The 23,847-nt window shown below is 46.6% G+C and overlaps 2 protein-coding genes across 2 annotated transcripts in view; one reads left to right on the forward strand and one right to left on the reverse strand.

The window, feature by feature from the left end:
* The window catches only part of LOC140723346 (zinc-binding protein A33-like), a 402,895-nt gene that overhangs the window by 202,707 nt on the left and 176,341 nt on the right, over positions 1 to 23,847 (forward strand). The window lies entirely within an intron of this gene.
* On the reverse strand, positions 16,136 to 19,548 carry LOC140723364 (uncharacterized). The gene is given in 2 exon segments (XM_073037944.1): positions 16,136 to 18,627; positions 18,715 to 19,548. Coding segments are annotated over 2 exon segments (2,529 nt in total). The 5' UTR covers positions 19,107 to 19,548; the 3' UTR covers positions 16,136 to 16,490.

The raw sequence follows: 23,847 nt of genomic DNA on the forward strand, positions 1-23,847 counted from the left end.
TCTTACTCCAATTCAGTTTATCCCCCTTCGTTCGTGCCCCTAATATAATTTCACTAGGCATTTGATAAGGTGCCCCATGCAAGGCTTATTGAGAAAGTAAGGAGGCATAGGATCCAAGGGTATATTGCTTTGTGGATCCAGAACTGGCTTGCCCATAGTAGGCGAATGTGGTTGCAGACGGGTCATATTCCGCACGGAGGCCGGTGACCAGAGCTGTGCCTCAGGAATCTGTTATAAGCCCATAAGACCAAAAGACTTACGAGCAGAAGTAGGCCATTCGGCCCAATAATCCAGAACAGAGGGCAAAATTCAAATTTCATTTATTATTATTTTCTGTACAAATGAAACAACCTTGAGGCTCGTCACCTGCCCAGATCAGCGGACACGCCCACATGCCCAGAGCAAGATTAATTTCAAATAGTTCACAAATCGGCTGTCTCCTTTTAACTAAAACAAGAAAAAGAGTCAAAGTTCATATTGCATTTAATATTGAAGTCTGTATAAACGGAACAACTTTGAGATTCGATACTACTCAAAATCTAACGGCTCCCACAAGGCAGTGTGCACCCCCGAATCCGCCAACACACTCAAATCTGTGCAAATCACTGTGAGCCCACAAATCTGTGCTCACCGGTAAACGCGCATTCCACCCTTAAATCAGAGTGCATCCCAAAAGCAACGGACACCTCAAAATCCATGTGCACCCACCCATCCGCTTCCATACCCCTAAATCTTAGCACATCCGTAAAGCAAGATCAGCCGCCGAATCACTCCTGCCTAACCGGGTCTCCACTGTGTCCCGTCTCGTGTGCATTCAATATTCGATAGCTTTCAAATTGATTTCTTCTTCATTTTTCGCCCAGAACCATCAAACGCTCCTCAAAGGTTCACTCTTTCATTCCCTGTTCAACCTCCTCAGAGTTAAGCCCATGATATTGCTGTATCCCTTACAAACAATGCAATGCTATACAGTTCCCCGAACCAGTGTACACACATCGGTATTTTGTCCTCGCCAAGTGTTCTCATAGCCAAGCCTACATGAAAAAGCGCCATAGCTGTCTGCTGGCTACTCTCTGACACAGAGCCACACACGGGAACTCATATCAACACGCAGAGAGGCAGACACACAAAGATACATTAATAATGAACACATTAAGAACTTTGAACTTTTTAATATGGAGGCAGCTATTTCGCGAACTGTTTGAAATGAGTTTTGCTCTAGGAAAATCTAATGTGTCTGTGGCGATGTCAGCGGGTTTGGGGGTCCACATGGAAATAGGGCTGTACATTGATTTGCGGATGTCCGGACGTTTCAGGGCATGTTGGCGAATATGGGTGTGCACACTGATTTCGGAGTATCAGTGAATTTCGGGGTGCCCACAGTTTTGACATGTGAGGGTGCACAGGGTGTGCAGATCTATCTGAGGCACCGCACAGAATTGGGAGTGTCGGCGGATTTGAGGATGCACACGGATTGGGGTGACCTTGGATTTAGGGGTGTGATGTGAATCTCAAGATTGTTTCACTTATAGACACTTTAATAACAAATGCACTTTGAACTTTGTTCTTGCTATTTGATTTAAGGTGGAGGCAGCTTTTTGTGGTTTGTTTGAAGTGATTCTTGCTCTGGGATAATCTGACGAGCATGTGGAGTTGTCAGCAGCCTTGGGGTGCGCACGGATCTGGGTATGTAGGTGGATTTGGGAGTGTGGGCAGGTTTGGGGTGCGCACGGATTTGGGGATACACACTGATTTGGGAGCGAACACTGAGTTGTGGTTTGCATGCGGCTTTGCGGGAGGGCACAGTTTTAGGAGAACACAGGTTTGCAGATTAGCGCAGATTTGGGAATCCCGGTGGATTCGGAGGGTGTCGAATCTCAAGTATGTTTCATTGATACAAACTTTAATAATGAAACCAATTTGACCTTGATCTCTGTTCTTGCTATTTTTTAGGGTGGAGGCAGATATTTCGAGAACTGCTTGAAATAATACTTGCTTTGAAATAATGTTAATTGCATTTGGGGGATTCAGCAGGTATGGTGTGCACACAGGTCTGGGTATGTCGGTGTATTTAGGGGTGTCTGCCGTTTCGGCGTAGGCACGGATATGGGGCTGTACACAGATTTGAGGATTGTGCTGATTAGGGATGTTTTGGCGAATATGGGGGTGCACAGGGATTTGTGGATGTGAGCAGCCATCGGGGTTTGTCAGCGAATATGGGACTCGGTGGATTTGGGAAACCCACTGATGAGGGGATAAAGATAAGTTTGGTGAGGTGCGCAGATTTAAGGGGATGTCAATGATTATACGAGGAATATGCATGTGGGTGTGCGTTTGCAATTTAAACTTTGTTCTTGTTATTTTTAAGGCGGAAGCAGCTATTTTGTAAAGTACTTGAAGTGACTCCTGCTCTGTGATAGTGTAATGTGTAGGTGTGCGCACGGATTTGGGGTGCCCATGGATTTGCGGATGTGCGCACATTTCGGGACCTGTCGGTGAATCTGGGGGTGCGTACGGATTTGGCAGCGAATGTTGCTTTGAGGATGTGCACAGATTTAGGGGTATGTCAGAGAACGTGTGATTACACTGGAATTGTCGGGTGTCGGTTGCTTTTGGGGTTCACGCTGATTTCAGGGTTGAATGAGGTTTTGCCAGTGAGCACAGATATGTGGATGCACACTAATCTGCACAGAGTTGGGGGTGTTGGCGGATTCGGGGGTGAGCACTGGCTTGGGGGAGCCGGTGGATTTGGAGGTGTGTCAGAACTCAGGGTTGTTACGTTTTTAATGCGATAATAATTAATTCAAGATGAACTTTGACCTCTGTTCTTGTTTTTTATATGGAGACAGCTATTTAGTGAACTGTCTGAAATGATTCTTGCTCCGGGATGATCTAATGTGCATGTGGGGGTGTCTGCTGAAATGGAGCTGTGACGAGTCTCAAGGTTGTTTCATTTCTATTTACATTAATAATAAGACGGCTCAATTTCATGGCATGTGTTCGGGTTAGGGATGGGTCACGGATGAGCCCCCAAATGATCTGCGTGACACAAGCAGACATTTTCTTCGAGGCCCTCTCAGTAGAGTCCCACAAGCACAAACTACATCAAGAGTTTATACTCTTGAGGAGAATAGAACAGTAGGTGATTCAATACAATTTCACAGGCACAATGACATAATTTACTTCAATATTCTGTGTCCGACAACTGGTACCTTTACATATTTACATATGTACATATTTACAGTGGAAGCACATTAAATTGTTAAGACACCTGGAACGGCTCAGTCACCTTTGTTGTAACAAACTAACCCCGCAAATGATCTAAATATTATTCATTAATTTAATCACAGTCTGTCATCGCGGGGATTGTACCTGCCTGACGTAATTGGTTTGTAAATAATTTAAAAACCTTTATTTTTAAATCTGTTGAAATCTGTCCCTGTGGAATTGCTAAATGGCTTTAAAAACCCCAGGCATATGCTGCCTTAACATTTCATTCCGAGAGATCGCCTGTCGCACAAAGAGACAAATCACCGGCCAGGGAAAATGCCTGCAATGTTCTATAGGTATATCAGTGTGGAGAACATATTGTACATGTTCATTGCCGCCATTGGAGTTCCTGGTAAGTGAGCAGAGCATTTTATGTTCGATATTTCTGTGTGTTAACCGGTGTTAACCTGTTTAAGATAATGTTACAAGCTTACAACCTGATCATCACTGCACAAGTATCCATCAGAGATATCGATCCTGTCAAATTTACATTCTGAATTTTCGTATTTAAAAACAAGTGGAACTAAGTCTATGTTTCTCCTCTAACTCATTGGATCGAATAGAACGCTGCTCTTGCCTTGAATGACACTTCGTCCAGAGATGTCCCAGTGCTGGGGCCAGGGATCTCTCCGGGAAGTTGTGACTGGGAGATGTTTGCATTCTGAAGTATACTTTTCCTAAGTTATTGATCAGAGAAAAACCCTAGTACTGTGCTTCATGTCTCCCTGTGGAGTCTGCCACAGTCGGATCCCACTGTCCGTTGGTCAGTTATTGGGTCTGATCACCTGAACCAGTGTTCACGGATCTGCTGCCGTATGTTATCGAATTAAACAGAGCTGTAGAATTAATCTATTAACGGATCAACTCAGCCACAGGTCACTAAGTGGTTCCTTCTTTCCCTCTGAAACCCGTCATAAATCGGGGCAGTGCTTCGTCACGAATGAGGGTTTAGACCCAAAACGAAAGATTATTCAATTCCACGGATGCTGCCTGACCTGCTGAGTTCCTCCAGTTTTGTGTGTGTTGCTCCTCTCTGTGTCCCTTCTCGGCCTCATCAGATGCTGACTTTCCAGAGTTCTGGTCAGTCACAGTTAATTCAGTGAAACCGGCCCAATCAGCGACTGGAATGGGGATCAGCACCGATCGTTGTTGTTCATGCAGATCGCTTTTATCAACGATTCTCCACACATCGTCTTATCTCCACACTGAAGAAGACAGGCGACCCGTTTCTGGTGTTAGATTAGCAGCCGTTTACAGACTCTAGCACTACCGAGTTTTAGATAAAGCCCGATCCCATGTTAATTCCCGGAGAATGTTTTCAGTAATGCCCAGTGTCTGTTCCCTCTCTCCAGTGAATGTAGTGGCGATTGTGATCCTGTCCCGGGGAAAGTGCGGCCTCTCTACCTGCATCACTCGCTACCTGGTGGCCATGGCAGCGGCGGATCTACTGACCATTGTCACCAGCGTCATTTTGGAACGACTCAGAGTGATTTACTTCCGGTAGAGTTTTCTGGGCATCACCCCTGTGTGCAGTGTTATCGATGTACTGAGCTACACAGCCACACACTGTTCTGTCTGGTTCACCGTCACTTTCACCTTTGACCGGTTTGTCGCCATTTGCTGCCAGAAGCTGAAAACAAAATATTGCACCGGGAAAACTGCGGCTGTGGTTCTAACAACAACCGGTGTACTGTCCTGTCTGAGAAACGTTCCCCGATACTTCACATGGGAACCCGGACTGATCATCGACAATGTACCGTGGTCCTGTATTACCAAGGACCATTATTTCACTGACCCCTGGTGGGTAGGATATGACTGGCTCGATACGGTTTTTACCCCGTTCCTCCCGTTCGCTGGGATCCTGCTGCTCAACGCTCTGACAGTCAGGCACATTTTAGTGGCCAGTCGGGTCCGTAAGGGGCTGAAGAGTCAGAGCAAGGGAGAGAACCGCAGTGACCCGGAGATGGAGAGCAGGAGGAGGTCTGTGATTTTACTCTTCACCCCCTCCGGAAGCTTCATCCTCCTGTGGATGACAATAGTTGTAAATTTCATATATTATCAGGTCTCAGGAAAAGGATTCGAATTCAATGATTCTGAATTGATCTTTCAGTACTTCGGGTATTTCCTGATGAATTTCAGCTGCTGCACAAACACATTTATTTACGCGGTGACTCAGTCGAAATTCAGGGAGCAGGTGATCAGCGCGGTGAAATATCCCGTCACTTCGATGCTTCAGTTGATGAATGGCGCCGCATCCTGAGTAGTCGCCAGAGGCGGCGGCAGAGTCTCCAGTCCGGGTTCCAGCTCTTCAGATTTACCGCCTGATCTCCCAGGTGTTATTCCCGGGCGGATTGTCCCATCGACCGGCAGTCCGGGACGTTAAGATAGTGTGTGTGGGGAGGGGCAAAGCACCGTCCAAAAGAGTCAGAACCTCATTCTTCCCGCCAGATGCCAGACAAAGAACTACTCCGGAATGCCGCCCCCACATCCGTCTGCGGATATGTCCATCTATTCCCATTCCGCTCACCAACTTCACTGTCAGACATTCCCACAAGACGGTGCATGTCGAGTGAGATGCTCGTTTACTAACCCAATGTGAATCACATCAATCCCCACCTTCTCCTTGAATGATTGGCTAAATTTAAAAAAAGGCTTTCGATTAACGGCGGTGGACACTCCAACTTAAAGGCGATTCCTGTTATCGACTGGACTGGACTGTGGTGTAGAGAATTTGGGAAATAAAATCCTCACTGCTTCTGTCTTCTAATGAAAGTTAAATTACCCCCAAAAAATCCTATCGATTATACATAATGAAACACAATTCTGCGAATTCATTTAAGGTTACACCACTGATTAAGAAAGCGGATCAATGAAATCAGTCAAGCCCCCCAAAATTGAAAAGAAGCCTGCATGATTTCTTTCCTGATATGCTTCACCTGTGTTCAACCGTTTCATAATGAAAAAAACCTACACGATCCGGAAGCTTGATTTGCAACAGGACAAAAGGAATAATTAAGTATAGTAAGTCATGGCGATATATTTCCTTCCCTCCTTGTTTCTCCCATAAACCCAGCACTTTTATGTTTCCATTCTAATTCATGTCGATATAATTCCGTCCGTTCTTATTTTACCCCTTTCTCCCCATACACTGACCCTGGTGTGTTGGATATGACTGGCTGGATACGGTTTTAACTCCGTTCCTCCCTTTCACTGGGATCCTGCTGCTCAACGCTCCTACAGTCAGGCACATTTTAGTGGCCAGTCGGGTCCGTAAGGGGCTGAAGGATCAGAGCAAGGGGGAGAACCGCAGTGACCCGGAGATGGAGAGCAGGAGGAGGTCTGTGGTTTTACTCTTCACTCTCTCCGGCAGCTTCATCCTCCTGTGGATGACAATGGTTGTAAATTTCATACATTATCATATATCAGAAACAGGAATCGATTTCAATGATTCTGAATGGATCTTCCACTTAGTCTGGTTTTTTCCTGATGGATTTCAGCTGCTACACGAACACATTTATTTACGCGGTGACACAGTCGAAATTCAGGGAGCAGGCGATCAGCGCGGTGAAATATCCCGTCACTTCGATGCTTCAGTTGATTAATGGCGCCGCACCGTGAGTAGTCGCCAGAGGCGGCGGCAGAGTTTCCAGTCCGGGCTCCAGCTCTGCAGATTCACCACCTGAACTCCCAGGTGTTATTCCCGAGCGGATTGTCCCATCGACCGGCAGTCCGGGGCGTTAAGATAGTGAGTGTGTCGGGAGGGGCAAAGCACCGTCCAAGAGAGTCAGAACCTCATTCTTCCCGCCAGATGCCAAAGAACACCTCCGGAATGCAGCCCACACATTCGTCTGCGGATATGTCCATCTATTCCCATTCCAGTCACCAAATTCAGCGGCATACTTTCCCACAAGACGGCGCGGGGCGAGTCAGATGCACATTTACTAACCCAATGTGAATCCATGCTGACTCGGACCGATCCTGTTACTGCTATCCAAATGTACCGCTATTTCATCTTTTATAATTGTCTCCTGTATCTTCCCCACCACTGATGTCAGGCTAACTGGTCTATAATTCCTTGTTTTCCCTCTCTATCCTTTCTTAAAAACTGGGATAAAATTAGCTACCCTCCAATCCTCAGGAACTGATCCTAAATCTATAGAACATTGGGAAATGATTACCCATGCGACCACGATTTCCAGATCCATCTCTTTAAGTACCCTGGGAACTGAAGTACCACCAGGCCCTGGGAATTTATCAGCCTTCAGTCCCATCAGTGTACCCAACACCATTTTCTGCCCAATCTGTATTTCCTTCAGTACCTCCGGTACCCTAGGTCCTCTGACCGCTGTTAGAACTGTCTGTGTCTTCCCTAGTGAAGACAGATCCAAAGTACCTGTTCAACACGTCTGCCATTTCCTTGTTCCCCAGCATATATTCACCAATTTCTGTCTTCAACGGCCCAACTTTGGTCTTAACTATTGTTTTTCCTCTTCATATAACTAAAGAAGCTTTTTCTATCCTCCTTTATATTCTTGGCCAGCTTACCTTCGTACCTCATGTTTGCTACCTGCATTGCCTTTTTGGTTATCCTCTGTTGCTCTTTAAAAGTTTCCCAATTTTCTGGATTCCCACTCATCTTTGCTATGTTATACTTCTTCTCTTTTAATTTTATACTATCCTTGACTTCCATTGTCAGCCACGTTCGCCCCTTACTCCCCTTAGAATCTTTCTTCCTCTTTGGAATGAACGGATCCTGCAGCTTCTGTATTATTCCCAGTAATAGCTGCCATTGTTGTTCCATTGTCATCCCTGCTAGGGTATCCTTCCAGTCAACTTTGGCCAGCTCCTCCCTCAAGGCTCCATAGTCCCCTATGTTCAACAGTAATACTGACCTTTCCGATTTTCCGTTCTCCCTGGCGATGCATTTTGGCAATGGATTACCTAACATTACCAGCGTTGAAAGCATTCCAGTGGTTTAACACTATAACTACACCTTTATGGCCGGTCGGTTTGATTCTACTTTTTAATGCTTTAACGGTCAGTCATATTATCGCGGCAAACAGAGTTCGCCGGGGGCTCAGGAACAGCAGAGAGAAAAAGAATGATCCAGAGGTGGAGAACCGGAGAAAGTCAATAATGTTGTTGTTCGCTCTGTCAGCCAATTTCATATTGTTGTGGATCCCCTATATTGTATATACTATGAACTGGCAAGTCCAGAATTACTCTTACACTGACAGATATTTGAACACCCCGACGTATATCCTGCAACAGTTTGGGTTGATGTTGCAGTTTCTCTCCACCTGCACCAACACGTGTATCTACACTCTGACACAGAGGAAATTCAGGGAGCAATTGACGTATTGACTCAAACATCTGCTCAGATTAAGTGGTCGGCTCTGTAGGTAAAACGCATGTCCGATTGTAAAGTTTATTGAGAGTTCAAATAAATGGTGATATCATTCAGATTTCCGGGAAGTTAACCATACTTTCATGCTACCTGGTGGGAGAACGTTAATAACTTGTCATTAATTTGGGCAGATGTGCCAACGAATGAAGACTCGCTAATGAGATCTTCACGTGAGCAGAGACTGCATTGAAAAATGCCAACCACCCACGTGATGCTGGTGTGATTTTTCTACCATTGCTACAGGTCCATTACAATTCACAGATTAGCGGTTTCTGGCACACGAGTGGACTTTCTCGTTGAGAACCTGAGCAATATGTCGAGAACATGGAAAGCCCGTGACGGGTAAAGTGAGCTAGAATGATCGTAACATCCATTGCATTGGTGCTTTTCGAATGCCTTTCCGTTCTGGAAAAGCGTGGTTCTTTACATAAACGGAAGTTTAATAACGATACTATCGTCTGACCCATAAATGGACATGCTTAGCAGCTGACTTCAATGGGGTGTTATGAATGCAAGCAGGCTTGTCTTCCACTGAGGTTTGGTGCTTATACCCAATCTAGAACCATGGTAATTCTAAGATAAGAGCCGCTTATCTTTGGAAGGATGTGCTGAAACTGGAGAGGGTTCAAAGGCGGTTACTAAAATGGTTCCAGGATTGAATGACTTATCAAATCAAGAACATTTATTGGTTATCACTACAGCTTTATTGCCGATCGGTTTGATTCTATTGATGTAAATAATATTTGTAATGTTGTGTCGCTTAGGAAGCGCGCGGCTCTTTACGAAAACTGGTTTAAAATGTCTGGCAAACGAAACTCTCGTTTGACCTGTAAATGGACATGTTCAGCAGTCTGACTCCGTGGAGTTCATATCAGAAATTAAGTTGGTGAGTCAAGCTTCTCTGTACAATCAAGCATCGCTAAATAACGTTGTATTCTCGGGGGTAGGAGAAGTGATTGATCTCATCGAAGCTCTTGATTCTACGAAATACACCGCACCGAAAACCAGATGCACAGAAAGTTCCTGACTTTCTTCACCTCCGATGTAGTCTGCTGTCTGAACCTCTGGTTTCTTCCTCCTGAAACCAATAATCAGCTCCTTGGGTAACGTTGTTATTGTGTTTATTTTAGTGTTGTTGTTTATTTCATCTCCCTGCTATGGTTGCAAGGACGAGGCTGAGGATGAACCCTAGCGCAGGACAGAGGCGCGGAGGCAGAGTTGTGAGGCGTTAGCACCGTGGCGACCGGGGAACCGGTATCCAGCAGAGTCTTTACACGGAGACAGTGTTTACGTAGAGTATCCAGGAAATGATGCGGAGCTTAGAACTGGCAGTCCTAAGGAATCAGGAAACGAGGTTTACTCACACTAGAGTCGACCAACGAACTGGCAAAGCATGGCCGTGACGCCCGAGTTTTACCCTATTTTCGCTAATGAGAACCATGTGTTCTGTAATTAGTGGAACTGAGAATGATCGGAAATCAGACGAGGGGATTAATGCCCAATTAAGGAGGTAATAGCAAGATGGGGAATTGCCAGACGGGTCCATGATAGTACCGAACCCCCCCCTCCCCCCCTTCAGCGGGAGCCTCCAGGCGATCCTCCAGGCTTGTCCCGATGGTCCGGATGGAAGTCTTGGATGTGAGTGTAAACTGAAATTCACCAGAACAAATAACTACACCACAAACAAGTCTTTATTTAATCTTTCACCCGTTTATTTGTTCGAACTCAGCCGGCGAGGAAGGACTCGGAGCCGATCATCAGGAAGACTGAGTATCTCTCTCTCTCTCTCTCTCTCCCCGGCAGCTCGCAACGAGCTTTCTGTCTAACACTCAGAAACATGACAATTTATAGAACTGGCGGAACAAAGAACAGTCGATTCCATGTATATTCCCACCAAATCAGTTACAGCAAAACTTAATTAATTAGATAAGAGTGTACATTAAATCACAGGCTTTACTTACAGACAAATTCTAGCTTCATCAGTAAAACTTCAACAGACAAAGGTGGGAACATAGATCAATGACGTCACATCGTGGGGCATGATGTCGGCAACCTAAGGCTAAGGGTGAAACCTTCAACCAGGTCAATCCAGTTTCTGGTGTAAGTTTGGCCAGCTGATCATTCACGGTACTATTGGCTGGTTCCACTATGCCGGCTGCTTTCGGAAGGCAGGTGCAGTGGAACTGCTGTTTTACAGCAAGTTCTTTACAGACTTCCTCATTTATTTTGGCTACAAAATGTGGCTCATTGACCGAGTTTATCATTTCTGGAAGTCCACAGCGAGGAATTATTTATTTTAGAAATATTTTCACAACAGTCATAGTGGTATTATTAGTTGTAGGAACAGCGTCAATTCATCTGCTAAATGCATCTACTGTCACTAAGCAATACTCATAACAATGTACTCTAGGAAATTCTATAAAACCAAGTTGTAAACAAGAGAAAGGCCCGCCAGACAAGGGAGTAGATCCGGAAACAAAAGGCACTTTCTTCCCAGCATTCATTCTTTTACAAATTAAACATGCTTTGGCTCGCTCTTCAAGTCAAGTCCAGTCACTTTTATTGTCATTTCGACCATAACTGCTAGTACAGTGCATAGTTAAAATGAGCCACGTTTTTCAGGACCATGGTGTTACATCGCACAGTACAAAAACTAGACTGAACTATGTAAAAAACAACACAGGGAAAGCTACACTAGACTACAGACCTACACAGGACTGCATAAAGTGCACAAAAACAGTGCAGGCATTACAATAAATAATAAACAGGACAATAGGGCAAGGTGTCAGTCCAGGCTTCAGGTATTGAGGAGACTGATGGCTTGGAGGAAGAAACTGCTACATCGTCTGGTCGTGAGAGCCCGAATGCTTCGGAGCCTTTTCCCAGACGGCAGGAGGGAGAAGAGATTGTATGAGGGGTCCTTCATAATGTTGTTTCCTTTGCGGATGCAGCGTGTAGTGTGAATATCCATGATGGCGGGAAGAGAGACCCCGATGATCCTCTCAGCTGATCTCACTATCCGCTGCAGGGTCTTGCGATCCGAGATGGTGCAATTTCCGAACCAGGCAGTGATGCAGCTGCTCAGGATACTCTCAATAAACCCCTGTAGAATGTGATGAGGATGGGGGTGGGAGACGGACTTTACTCAGCCTTCGCAGAAAGTAGAGACGTTGCCGGGCTTCTTTGCTATGGAGCCGGTGTTGAGGGATCCGGTGAGATTCTCCGTCAGGTGAACACCAATAAATTTGATGCTCTTTACGATCTCTACCGAGGAGCCGTCGATGTTCAGTGGGGAGTGGTCGCTCCGTGCCCTCCTGAAGTCAACAACCATCTCTTTTTTTTTGTTCACATTAAGAGACAGGTTGTTGGCTCTGCTCCAGTCCATTAGCCGCTGCACCTCCTCTCGTTGTTCTTGCTGATGAGACCCACCACGGTCGTGTCATCGGCGAACTTGACGATATGGTTCGAGCTGTGTGTTGCAGCACAGTCGTGGGTCAGCAGAGTGAACAGCAGTGGACTGAGCACGCAACCCTGGGGAGCCCCCGTGCTCAGTGTGATGATGTTGAAGATGCTGTTCCCGATCCGGACTGACAGAGGTCTCCCAGTCAGTAAGTCTAGGATCCAGTTGCAGAGGGAGGTGTTCAGGCCCAGTAGGCTCAGCTTTCCAATCAGTTTCTGAGGGATGATTGTGTTGAATGCTGAACTGATGTCTATGAACAGCATCTGAACGCATGTGTCTTTTTTGTCCAGGTGGGTTAGGGCCAGGTGGAGGGAGGTAGCAATGGCAGCATCTGTTGAGCGGTTGGGACGGCACGCAAACTGCAGGGGGTCCAGTGAGGGGGGCAGCAGGGTCTTGATATCCTCATGACGAGCCTCTCGAAACACTTCATGATGATGGATGTGAGTGCAACGCGACGGTAGTCATTCAGGCAGGACACTGAAGACTTCTTCGGCACGGGGACGATGGTGGCGGCCTTGAAGCGCGTTGGAACGGTGGCGCTACTCAGGGAGATGTTAAAGATGTCAGTGAGAACACCTGCTAGCTGGTCTACAGGTGATGTTGTCCTGTAATTGGTGATGTCCTGGATGCCCTTCCACATGCGCCTCGTATCGCCGCTGTCCTGGAAGTGGCTGTGGATTAGCTGGGCGTGTGCACGCTTTGCAGCTGCTTTCTGGAAATCAGGGTGCCAGCAAGATTGTAATAATGTAATAACCATTCAACCATTCCCTCCTTGCCCAGCCGTGTACAATTATGTACATAATCTATCAAAATAGGTAAGAACACAGACCTGACCTGCAGAGGTCACCCATACATTGTTCTGAGGTTTAAGGTGGCAAACCATGTGGGACCATAGTTCACGCTCTCCTTCAGGGGCGTCCTCCTGAAACGTACGTATCTCTCCCATGTCTGGCATGCCCGTCCTTAGATTGTGTCTAATAGGAGCTTGCTGGGTTCCCGAGGGGTCTAAACGTGTGGGATTCGAGGCTGTCTGTCTAGCTGCTGCATCAGCCCTGGCATTACCCTTAGATATCTCATCAGATTCCCCAGTATGGGCTCCACATTCTATAATAGCCAAAACTCGAGGTAGCTGTAGAGTGCTGAGTAAGTTGTTTGCAAAGGTAGGTTAAAATGGGGTAGCCAAAACAAGTCAGGAAACCCTGAAAGCTCTGTAGTCCGTGCATAACGGGAGTCTGTGTAAAAGTTCTCATTTAAATCTGTTGCTAGGATACAGGCACGAGTTAGAGTGAGCAGCTCAGCCTTCTGGGCGGAAACAGCTGTTTCGAAAGAGGCTGACGTCACTGTCCGTCATTATCACATAGCCAGGACATCGTTTCCTCGCTGGATTACCAGAGACCTTCCATCCTCACAAAATGTTGCCTCCGGCTTGAGGGGGTAATGTGGAAGGGGTGGGAGAGTCTGTCCTTTCACGGTGATCCAAACAGGGGGGTGAATTTGGTGCGGCCGACTTCTTGGCCTGAAATTATCCGGAGATGTGGTACAACGTCTTGGGTTCCGTCAATATTAAAAGAGTGTCTTACCAGATGTCCGGTCTTCACCTTTGATTCCTTCCAGTATCGGAGTTGGCCCGCAGCCAAGTCCGGCCAGTCTCCCTTGGTGCTAGAGGCTTGTTTCATCAGGGTACAGGCAAGAAACCCACGCTCATTAGCTTGAACCCCGGGCAAACCCTAATGGTGGTATGGGGAAGCACCAATCCTGTCTGTCACCAAAGGAAACCTGGAACTTCGGCCAGTAATGCACTGCCCTCTTTTCCTTTAGCCTCTCCAGTCACGGTGACTTTGAACTTCTGTCCCTCGAGGGGTGCATAATATCGGCTTTCCTCAGTTGAGCACCACGTAGGGGTCAAATGAGGGTCTGCCTCCGGCAGAGAGGGTTCAGACGAAGTGGAGTCCAGATTCAGTGCCCACCACTGGAGGGGGATTCGGTAACTGGGGAAGCTGTCGGTTGTTCGCTAGTCCGTGTATAGAATCTCCACTTGCAATGGACAGAGCAAGTCTCACTCTGCTAGATTACACCCCAGACTGGTGGTGGCTGTAAATGAAACCTCACACTGGGTCCCCCTGGAATTCCATGTGTGTTCCGTGCCATTATTAGAGGTTTGGTCTCCTGCGAGAGTGCGTAGCGGGCCACAAATCGCTCCCAATAGTCTGGCCCCAATTCCCCAGGGTTACGTTTGGATTCAAGTACTTTAGTGATGTTTACAGGTTGTTGGAGAGCCCTCTCCAAGGCTTGAATAATCTGATCTGTCTGTTAATTCTCATCATGGATTCCCACCTGTAACTCTTGATAGGTTTGGTATCTTAATTCTGCCTTCCATTCCCGCCCCTCATCAGCTGAGAGAATCATGCAGCAGAGACCGAATGAATCTTGCGGGGTCACATTATACATTTGTATAGTACTGCGGACATACCGAGCAATCTGTGCTGGGTTTTCTTTTCTAACTGGGGCCGGATTCATGATCACTATCATTTCTTGAGGCTTCCAGGGTGCGTACACAGGAATCACTGAGAGCTGTCCCTCCTCCGCTGCTCATGGATTAGGCAGCATTCGGGTGGGCAATTGTCTCTGTGGAGCCATTAACTCTGGGGTTTTAGTGGATTCTTCCCTCCCTGTCTCGTAATAATCCTCGGTATTCCCTTTCTGGATCTGAGGGTATAGAGAGCCTCCCCTTACCCGCTGCCGCTGCTTTACCCGAGTGGTCACCGTATCTGAGTACTGGGAGGATTGGGGTTCGGGAGCACTGGGTGCACTCGGCCCCTGGTAAGGTGGGGGGAGTACGGTGGGTGCCCACTCCTCATCACGGTCACCGTCCTCAAACAGGATCTGTATCCCAGACATGGGTTCGGGATCCCTTGTTTCCCTGTCAGTTCGAACTTTAGACTGACGTTCCTGCCCTTCTCTCCTATCTAGGCCGGCCTTGGTTTGCTGACGTTGTTTTTCCTGCTCTCGCTTTTGGCGCCCATTCACCCATTCACACTCCGCCTTTAGCGTCTTCTGCAGTACGTACCTCTCTCCCTTTGTCACACGCATTATCCCTCCAACTTGCTCATCATGTACTGTTCCACTTTGCATCTGCCTTATCCTTCCATTGCCTTTTCAACAATTTCCACTTCTTCCCACAGTTCATCTTCCATATCAAATTTACTGCTTGTTCTCAAGAGGTGATATCGCAGTCTCCCGCTCAGTGGCCACATTTCCCCCCAATCTTTTTTATTCAGCGCTGCAGTCAACATTCACAAATCTTTTTCCTTGTCTGGAAAACTCTCACACACATTGTGTAGGGCTGCTCTCGGCCCACTCGTATCACTCGTCTCCATGCCCTCTAAGTAATTTACCCGGCACGAAGCCTCCTGCTCGATTAACAATCAGATAAATTTACCCAGCAGGCACCGCCTGCTGAATTGATAAATTTACCCAGCACGTCTGTCTCCTGCCCAGTTAGTGAAATTAACCCGGTACCGCCTCCTGCTCAATTAATAAAATTTGCCTACTTTCTACAAGTCTTCCGACAGATACTTTCCCTATCCTATCAAGGTATGCAAGCAGCCCTCGGCGAGGAACCATGCCTCCAAAGGAACTACCGGAGAGCGACAAAAGGTGAAATACCTGTTGGGCGCCCGGTCGGTCTCCGCAGTCCCCGGAGTGGTCCGGCCGCTTACTCAGTCTGTCTGCTTCGCACTCTCTGTATTGGGATCCTGTTCGTGACGCCCAATGTTAAAGTCGAATCTGAATAAAACTCGGGAGACCAGTTTCCTCTCGGCACCACAGTTTATTGGATTCTCTTGCAAGAGTTTGAGACCCAGTTATCAAAGGGAAGGCATGTCAGTGCTGCCAACCATCTGACAAGTGGACACTCTCAGTCAAGTTACAGCAGTAATATTTATACATAGTAAGTCCCATACGTCACTGTTGCAAGCTGCTATTAGAACCAAGTCTGTTCGTGCAAAACTTAAGGTCTTAGATAACAGAGTGCACTAACTCAAGGCTTGAATATAGACGGATATACAGTCCAGTCCTTATCAGCTATTCCCTTTGCAAGGTCCTGACTTCATTCCAGACAGATGTTCATTGCTGTCCTTATCAATGAGTGCTTACTCAAACACGGGTACAATATACATTATCAAATTCTCAATGTCCCTCTGACAATTAAAAGGAAACCAGTATAAGCCGTTTACTTTCTTAACTGCTGAAGACAGAGTTTACTTTTGTTCAAAAATTCCTATTCAGTCCCACTTATTCTTTTAGCTGGAGGTTACTTGGGTTCAAAATGATTTTTTATATATCCGCATTTCCTCAGAACGGTTTCTCCCCAGTGTGAGTTTGCTGATGTCTCGAGAGCTGAGATGAACGACTGAATCCTTTCCCACATTCAGAGCAGACGAACGGCTTCTCCCCAGTGTGAACTCAGTGATGTAACTTCAGTTGAGATGACTGGGTGAATCCTTTCCCACATTCATAGCATGTGAATGGTTTCTCCTCACTGTGATCTAACAGGTGCGTTAATAGACTAAAACGCCGAGTGAATCCTTTCCCACAGTCTGAGCAGGTGAACGGCCTCTCCACAGTGTGAACAAACTGATGTTCTTTCAGATGAACTGAATCAGTGAATCCCTTCTCACATTCTGAGCAGATGAATGGTTTCTCCTCAGTGTGAATTTGCTGGTGTCTCAGGAGTTGAGATGAACGAATGAATCCTTTCCCACATTCTGAGCAAGTGAATGGCTTCTCCCCGGTGTGGACTCTCTGATGTAACTTCAGTTGAGCTGACTGGGTGAATCCTTTCCCACATTCAGAGCATGTGAACGGCTTCTCCCCAGTGTGAACTCGCTGGTGGCTGTGTAGGTTGGACGAGTGAGTGAATCCCTTCCCACAGTCAGAGCAGGTGAACGGCCTCTCCCCAGTGTGAACTCGCTGATGTACCTTCAGTTCAGATGACCGAGCAAATCCTTTCCCACATTCAGAGCAAGTGAACGGCTTCTCCCCAGTGTGAACTCGCTGGTGGCTGTGTAGGTTGGACGAGTGAGTGAATCCCTTCCCACATTCTGAGCAGATGAATGGTTTCTCCCCAGTGTGAATTTGCTGGTGTCTCAGGAGTTGAGATGAACGAATGAATCCTTTCCCACATTCTGAGCAAGTGAATGGTTTCTCCCCAGTGTGAATTTGCTGGTGTCTCAGGAGTTGAGATGAACGAATGAATCCTTTCCCACATTCTGAGCAAGTGAATGGCTTCTCCCCGGTGTGGACTCTCTGATGTAACTTCAGTTGAGCTGACTGGGTGAATCCTTTCCCACATTCAGAGCATGTGAACGGCTTCTCTCCAGTGTGGATTCGCTGATGCTCCTTCAGTTGAGCTGACTGGGCGAATCGTTTCCCACATTCAGAGCATGTGAACGGCTTCTCCCCAGTGTGAACTCGCTGGTGGCTGTGTAGGTTGGACGAGTGAGTGAATCCCTTCCCACAGTCAGAGCAGGTGAACGGCCTCTCCCCAGTGTGAACTCGCTGATGTACCTTCAGTTCAGATGACCGAACAAATCCTTTCCCACATTCAGAGCAGGTGAACGGCTTCTCCCCAGTATGAACTCGCTGATGGGACTTCAGTTCAGATGACCGAACAAATCCCTTCCCACATTCAGAGCAGGTGAATGGCTTCTCCTCAGTATGAACTCGCTGATGTGACTTCAGTTGAGATGACCGAGCAAATCCTTTCCCACATTCAGAGCAAGTGAATGGCTTCTCCCCAGTGTGGACTCGCTGATGTCTGTGTAGGTTGGACAAGTGAGTGAATCCCTTCCCACACTCAGAGCAGGTGTACGGCCTCTCACTAGTGTGAACTCGCTGATGTACCTTCAGTTCAGATGACCGAACAAATCCTTTCCCACATTCAGAGCAGGTGAATGGCTTCTCCCCAGTATGAACTCGCTGATGTGACTTCAGTTGAGATGACCGAGCAAATCCTTTCCCACACTCAGAGCAGGTGAACGGCCTCTCCCCAGTGTGAACTCGCTGATGTACCTTCAGTTCAGATGACCGAGCAAATCCTTTCCCACACTCAGAGCAGGTGAACGGCCTCTCCCCAGTGTGAACTCGCTGATGTACCTTCAGTTCAGATGACCGAGCAAATCCTTTCCCACACTCAGAGCAGGTGAACGGCCTCTCCCCAGTGTGAACTCGCTGATGTGACTTCAGTTGAGATGACCGAGCAAATCCTTTCCCACATTCAGAGCAAGTGAACGGCTTCTCCCCAGTGTGGACTCGCTGGTGTCTGTGTAGGTTGGACAAGTGAGTGAATCCCTTCCCACACTCAGAGCAGGTGTACGGCCTCTCACTAGTGTGAACTCGCTGATGTACCTTCAGTTCAAATGACCGAACAAATCCTTTCCCACATTCAGAGCAAGTGAATGGCTTCTCCCCAGTGTGGACTCGCTGGTGTCTGTGTAGGTTGGACAAGTGAGTGAATCCCTTCCCACACTCAGAGCAGGTCTACGGCCTCTCACTAGTGTGAACTCGCTGCTATAACTTCAGTTCAAATGACCGAACAAATCCTTTCCCACATTCAGAGCAGGTGAACGGCTTCTCCCCAGTATGAACTCGCTGATGGGACTTCAGTTCAGATGACTGAGCGAATACCTTCCCACATTCAGAGCAAGTGAACGGCTTCTCCCCAGTGTGAATTCGCTGGTGTCTGTGCAGGTTGGACGAGTGAGCGAATCCCTTCCCACAGTCTGAGCAGGTGAACTGCCTCCCCCCAGTGTGAACTCGCTGATGTACCTTCAGTACAGATGACCGAGCGAATCCTTTCCCACATTCAGAGCAAGTGAACGGCTTCTCCCCAGTGTGGACTCGCTGGTGTGACTTCAGTTGAGATGACTGGGTGAATCCCTTCTCACAGTCTGAGCTTGTGAATGGCATCTCCCTAGTGTGAACTAACTGATGTTGCAGCAGGTGATTTGACTGAGTGAATGCCTTCCCACAGTCTGAGCAGGTGAATGGCCTCTCCCCAGTGTGAACTCGCTGGTGTCTATGTAGGTTGGACGAGTGAGTGAATCTCTTCCCACAGTCTGAGCAGGTGAATGGCCTCTCCCCAGTGTGAACTCGCTGGTGTCTATGTAGTGTGGACGAGTGAGTGAATCTCTTCCCACAGTCTGAGCAGGTGAACGGCCTCTTCTCAGTGTGAACTCGCTGCTGTTCATTCAGTTGAGATGATTGAGTGAACCCGTTCCCCTATTCGGAGCAGGTGAATGGCTTCTCCCTGGTGTGAACTCATTGGTGTCACTGTGGTCTGTTTGAGCGTGTGAATGTCTTCCCACCATCCAAGCAGGTCAATGTCCTCTCACTGGTGAACTTTAGGATATATCTTCAGCAACAACAATGGAACGAATTGCTTCCCACTTGCAGAATAGGTGGAGCATCTCACTCTGGTGTGAACTTGCTGATGTATCTTCAGGCTGGATGACTGAGTAGTTCCCCTCCCTCACACAGAGCAGGTGAATGGCCTCTCCCCACGGTGAACTCACTAGCACGTTTGCGGGGAGGCTGTGAGTGAATCCCTTACCACACTGAGAGAAGGAGAATGATACCTGACTACGATCAATTCTCTGGCAATTCAGAAAGTCAGAAGTTTTGAATCCCTTGTAGTTTTGAAGTTTTGAATGCAGTTGAAGAACTGATCTCCAGTGAACAAATGCTGGTGTGTTCACAGCACCCCGGTTCCAGTGGATTTCACTGAGTTACAACAGAAAACTTGATTTCAGAGACAAAACACATTACCAGATGGTATGAGATAATGCTTCATCTCCATGGATTGACAACAGATGTGTTGGTGATGCAAAGAAAATATTTGGTCACTCCTTAAATATCCAGAGTCAGCAAAACTGATGTGTTGTTGTGTTTGTGATTCCCGTACACAAGTGTTCTGTCATTTCAAACCTGTAAAAATATTTGCAAAATACATCAATGGGTGAAGGACAGTATTTCAGGAGAGATTATAGTCTGTGGTGAGAACATAAGAACATAAGAAATAGGAGCAGGAGTCGGCCATTTGGCTCGTCGAGCCTGCTCCGCCATTTAATAAGAACATGGCTGATCTGGCGATGGACATCTCCACCTACCTGCCTTTTCCCCATAATCCTTAATTCCCCTACTATGCCAAAATCTATCCAACCTTGTCTGAAATATATTCACTGAGGTAGTCTCCACTCCTTCATTGAGCAGAGAAATCCACAGATTCACCACCCTCTGGGAAAAACAGTTCCTCCTCATTTCCATCCCAATTTCCCCCAAATCTTGAGGTGATGTCCTCTAGTTCTAGCCTCATCTACCAGTGGAAACAACTTTCCTACCTCTATCTTATCTACTCCTTTCATAATTTTACACACTTCGATATGTTCTCCTCTGAATGAGAGCTCTGGCATCACAATTTTAACTCAATTTGGGGGTAGTCATCTTGAGATATACTCCAGGCTACCGTGGGAAGTGAGGGAGGAAAATGCTGGATGTCTGGTGATGATCTTTGCACCATCAGTAGGGAGGGAAAAGTACCAGAGGATGAGGAGACATTGTTCCCATTTCAGGTAAGCCGGATAAGCCAGGAAATTACAGACCAGTGGTTCTTACTTCAGAGGAGGGCAAGCTGTTGGAGAAGCTCCTGAGAGGCAGCATTTCTGAGCATTTGGAGAAGCATCATCTGATGTGGGATAGTCAGCGTGGCTCTGTCTAGGGCAGATCGTGCCTTACGAACCTGATTGATTTCTTTGAGGATGTAACAAAACACACTGATGAAGGTAGAGCATTGGATGTAGTGTGCATGGCTTTCAGTGAGACTTTTGATAAGATTCCTCATGCGAGGCTCATTCAGAAAGTAATGACGCAAGGATCCAAGGAGACCTTGCTTTGTGGATCCAGAATTGGCTTGCCCACAGAAGCCAAAAGGTGGTTGCAGATGGTTCGTATTCTGCATGGAGGATGGTGACCAGTGGTGTTCCGCAGGGATGTGTTCTGAGACTCCTTCTCTTTGTGATCTTTATAAATGATCTTGATGAGGAAGTAGAAGGGTGGGTCAGTAAGTTTGCTGATGACACAAAAGCTGAGCGTGTTGTGAATAGTCTGGACAGTTCTCCAGAGGTTACAGCAGGACATCGATAGGATGCAGAATTGGCAGATGGAGATCAACCCAGATAAGTGTGCTGTGGTTTATTTCAGTACATCAGATTTGAAGACAGAATGTAATATTGGCAGTGTGGAGGATCAGCTAGATCTTGGGGTCCATGTCAATTTTACACTTAAAGCTGCAGCACTGATTGACATTGTTGTTAAGAAGGCCTTCATCAACCATGGAACTGAGTTCAAGAGTGGTGAGGTAATGTTGCAGCTATATGACCTGATTTTTACCCCACTTAGAGTATTCTATTACCTCATTACAGGAAGGATGTGGATACTATAGAAAGAGTGCAGAGGAGATTCACAAGGATGTTGCATGGATTGGAGAACATGCCGTATGAGAATAGGTTGAGTGAACTTTAGAGTGACGGAGGATGAGAGGTGACCTGATAGATGTGTATAAGATGATGAGATGCATTGACCATGTGGACAGCCAGAGGCTTTTCCCTGGGGTTGAATTGGCAAACACAAGGGGCATTGTTTTAAGGTTCTTGGAAGTAGGGTCGATGCGGATGTCAGAGGTTGGTTTCTCACACAGAGAGTAGCAGGTGTATGGAATACACAGCCAGCGATGACAGTACAGGCAGATACCATACAGTCTTTTGAGAGACTCAAATAATTTCATGGAGCTTAGAATACACAGAGTGCAATGCAGTTGGGAAATACGAGGCAGTTTCTAGAATAGATTACATGGACGGCACAACACTGTGGGCCGAAGGGCCTGTATTATATTGTAGATTTCTATGTTTCCATATGCACTCATCTTCTAACAAGGCACGGATCAGACATTCTGACTGACCATCAAATTATCTGACAATATTCCTGTCTTTATGAGAATGGGCTGTTTCTGACTTCAATCAACCTGTGACTTGGCTCAATCTGTCTCTGTCCTTTGGTATTATTTCAAGTTCTGGTCATGTTCCACAATACTACAAAGATCACTTGTTACTGCATGTACGATCCTGGAGATTTACTAATTACTTGGATCGCCCCCCATCTGCTGATTGACAGTGATGAACCCATCGATGGCAATGCCAATGGAGGGCAGTGGTTATTCTCATTGGAGTGCGGTACCTTTGTGATCTGAAAGCCAGAAGTCACTTGTCATCGAGGCAAAGGTGTTTCATATCGTTATTAAACTGGAGAGAACGAAATCTGACGGAAGGTTTTATTTCCATACAGCACTAATTGACATTTTCACTGACTGGAAGGTAAACTCTTCAACCGAGCTTAACTGGGAACTATATTTTTATTCGGATTCATAATCCTCGGATTTACATAGTGGAGCTCGGCAATGTTTCGGACATACATCCGCTCGCACTTCCTTCGACTGTACGGAACAACACCGGCAATACCGCCCATGGCTGCCTCTTTACCTAGAAACCCTTACGAAGTGAAACCTCCCGGTGTTGTTGAGTTGGTTGTGGGCTGGGCTGAGAGTTTGGAAGGTGGTGGTGCATGTGTGAATGTGGTTTGGAACTTGTTGAGGGAAAGAGAGTGGGGAAGGAGCGGGAATTGCTGGGAGGGGATTGCCTGGGTCCGGTAATGGCAAACAAGGTGAGAGGAGGGGCTGAGGGAAAGAGAGTGGAGAAGGAAAGGGATAGGGATTTGGGATCAGAGGTAGGCAGCAATTGGATTATTGTGAAGGGAGAAATAAAGGGAATAAGGAGATAGTGAGGGGATGGATGAATGAAAACCGAGACAAAGGGAATAAAAGAATAAGAAATGACAGTGGAGAGAGTTCTGAAAGTGAGGAAGATGAACAAGTTCAGAGAGGAGGTGTTGTCATAATTAGGTTTAATGAGAAGGCGCAAGGACACATGAAGAAAATTAACCCGTTTGTGCTAACAACAACTCTGGCAAATAAGATACGGGAAATAGTATTTGCAAAAGTCCTTAATGATGGCAATCTATTGGTAAGATGTGCGAATGAGGAACAACCTGAGAAAGCACTCAAGCTAAAAGAGATAGGAAAATGCAAGGTGGAATATACAGGGAGGGTGGGAGCACAAAATGGTGGTTGTAAAAGAGTGATCATGGGTGTACCAATGAGTATAAACATGGAGGAGTTGAAGAGGAATATCAAAGGGGGGAAAGTAATTCATGTTCTAAGACTGAAAACAACAAAGGAGGGAATGAAAAAGGAAAGTGAAACAGTATTGATTGAATTTGAAGAAGAAAGAGTGCCAAGGAAAGTTTTCCTGGGTTTCATGAGTTACCCAGTAAGGGTGTATGTGCCAAAGCCATTGAGGTGCTATAATTGTCAAAGGTTTGGACACATAGCTAAAAACTGTAAAAGGCAGAGGAGATGTGCTAGATGTGGGGATGATCATGAATATGGAAAGTGTGGAACAGGAGTGCAACCAAAATGCTGTAATTGTGGAGGAGCTCATAATGTGGCGTACAGTGGGTGTGAGGTTATGAGACGGGAGAATAAAATTCAAGAAATAAGAGTGAAAAGAAAGATCACTTATGCAGAAGCTGTAAGAATGTC

This window comes from Hemitrygon akajei, unplaced genomic scaffold (assembly GCF_048418815.1).
Source record: "Hemitrygon akajei unplaced genomic scaffold, sHemAka1.3 Scf000110, whole genome shotgun sequence".
NCBI classification, from domain to species: Eukaryota; Metazoa; Chordata; class Chondrichthyes; order Myliobatiformes; family Dasyatidae; genus Hemitrygon; species Hemitrygon akajei.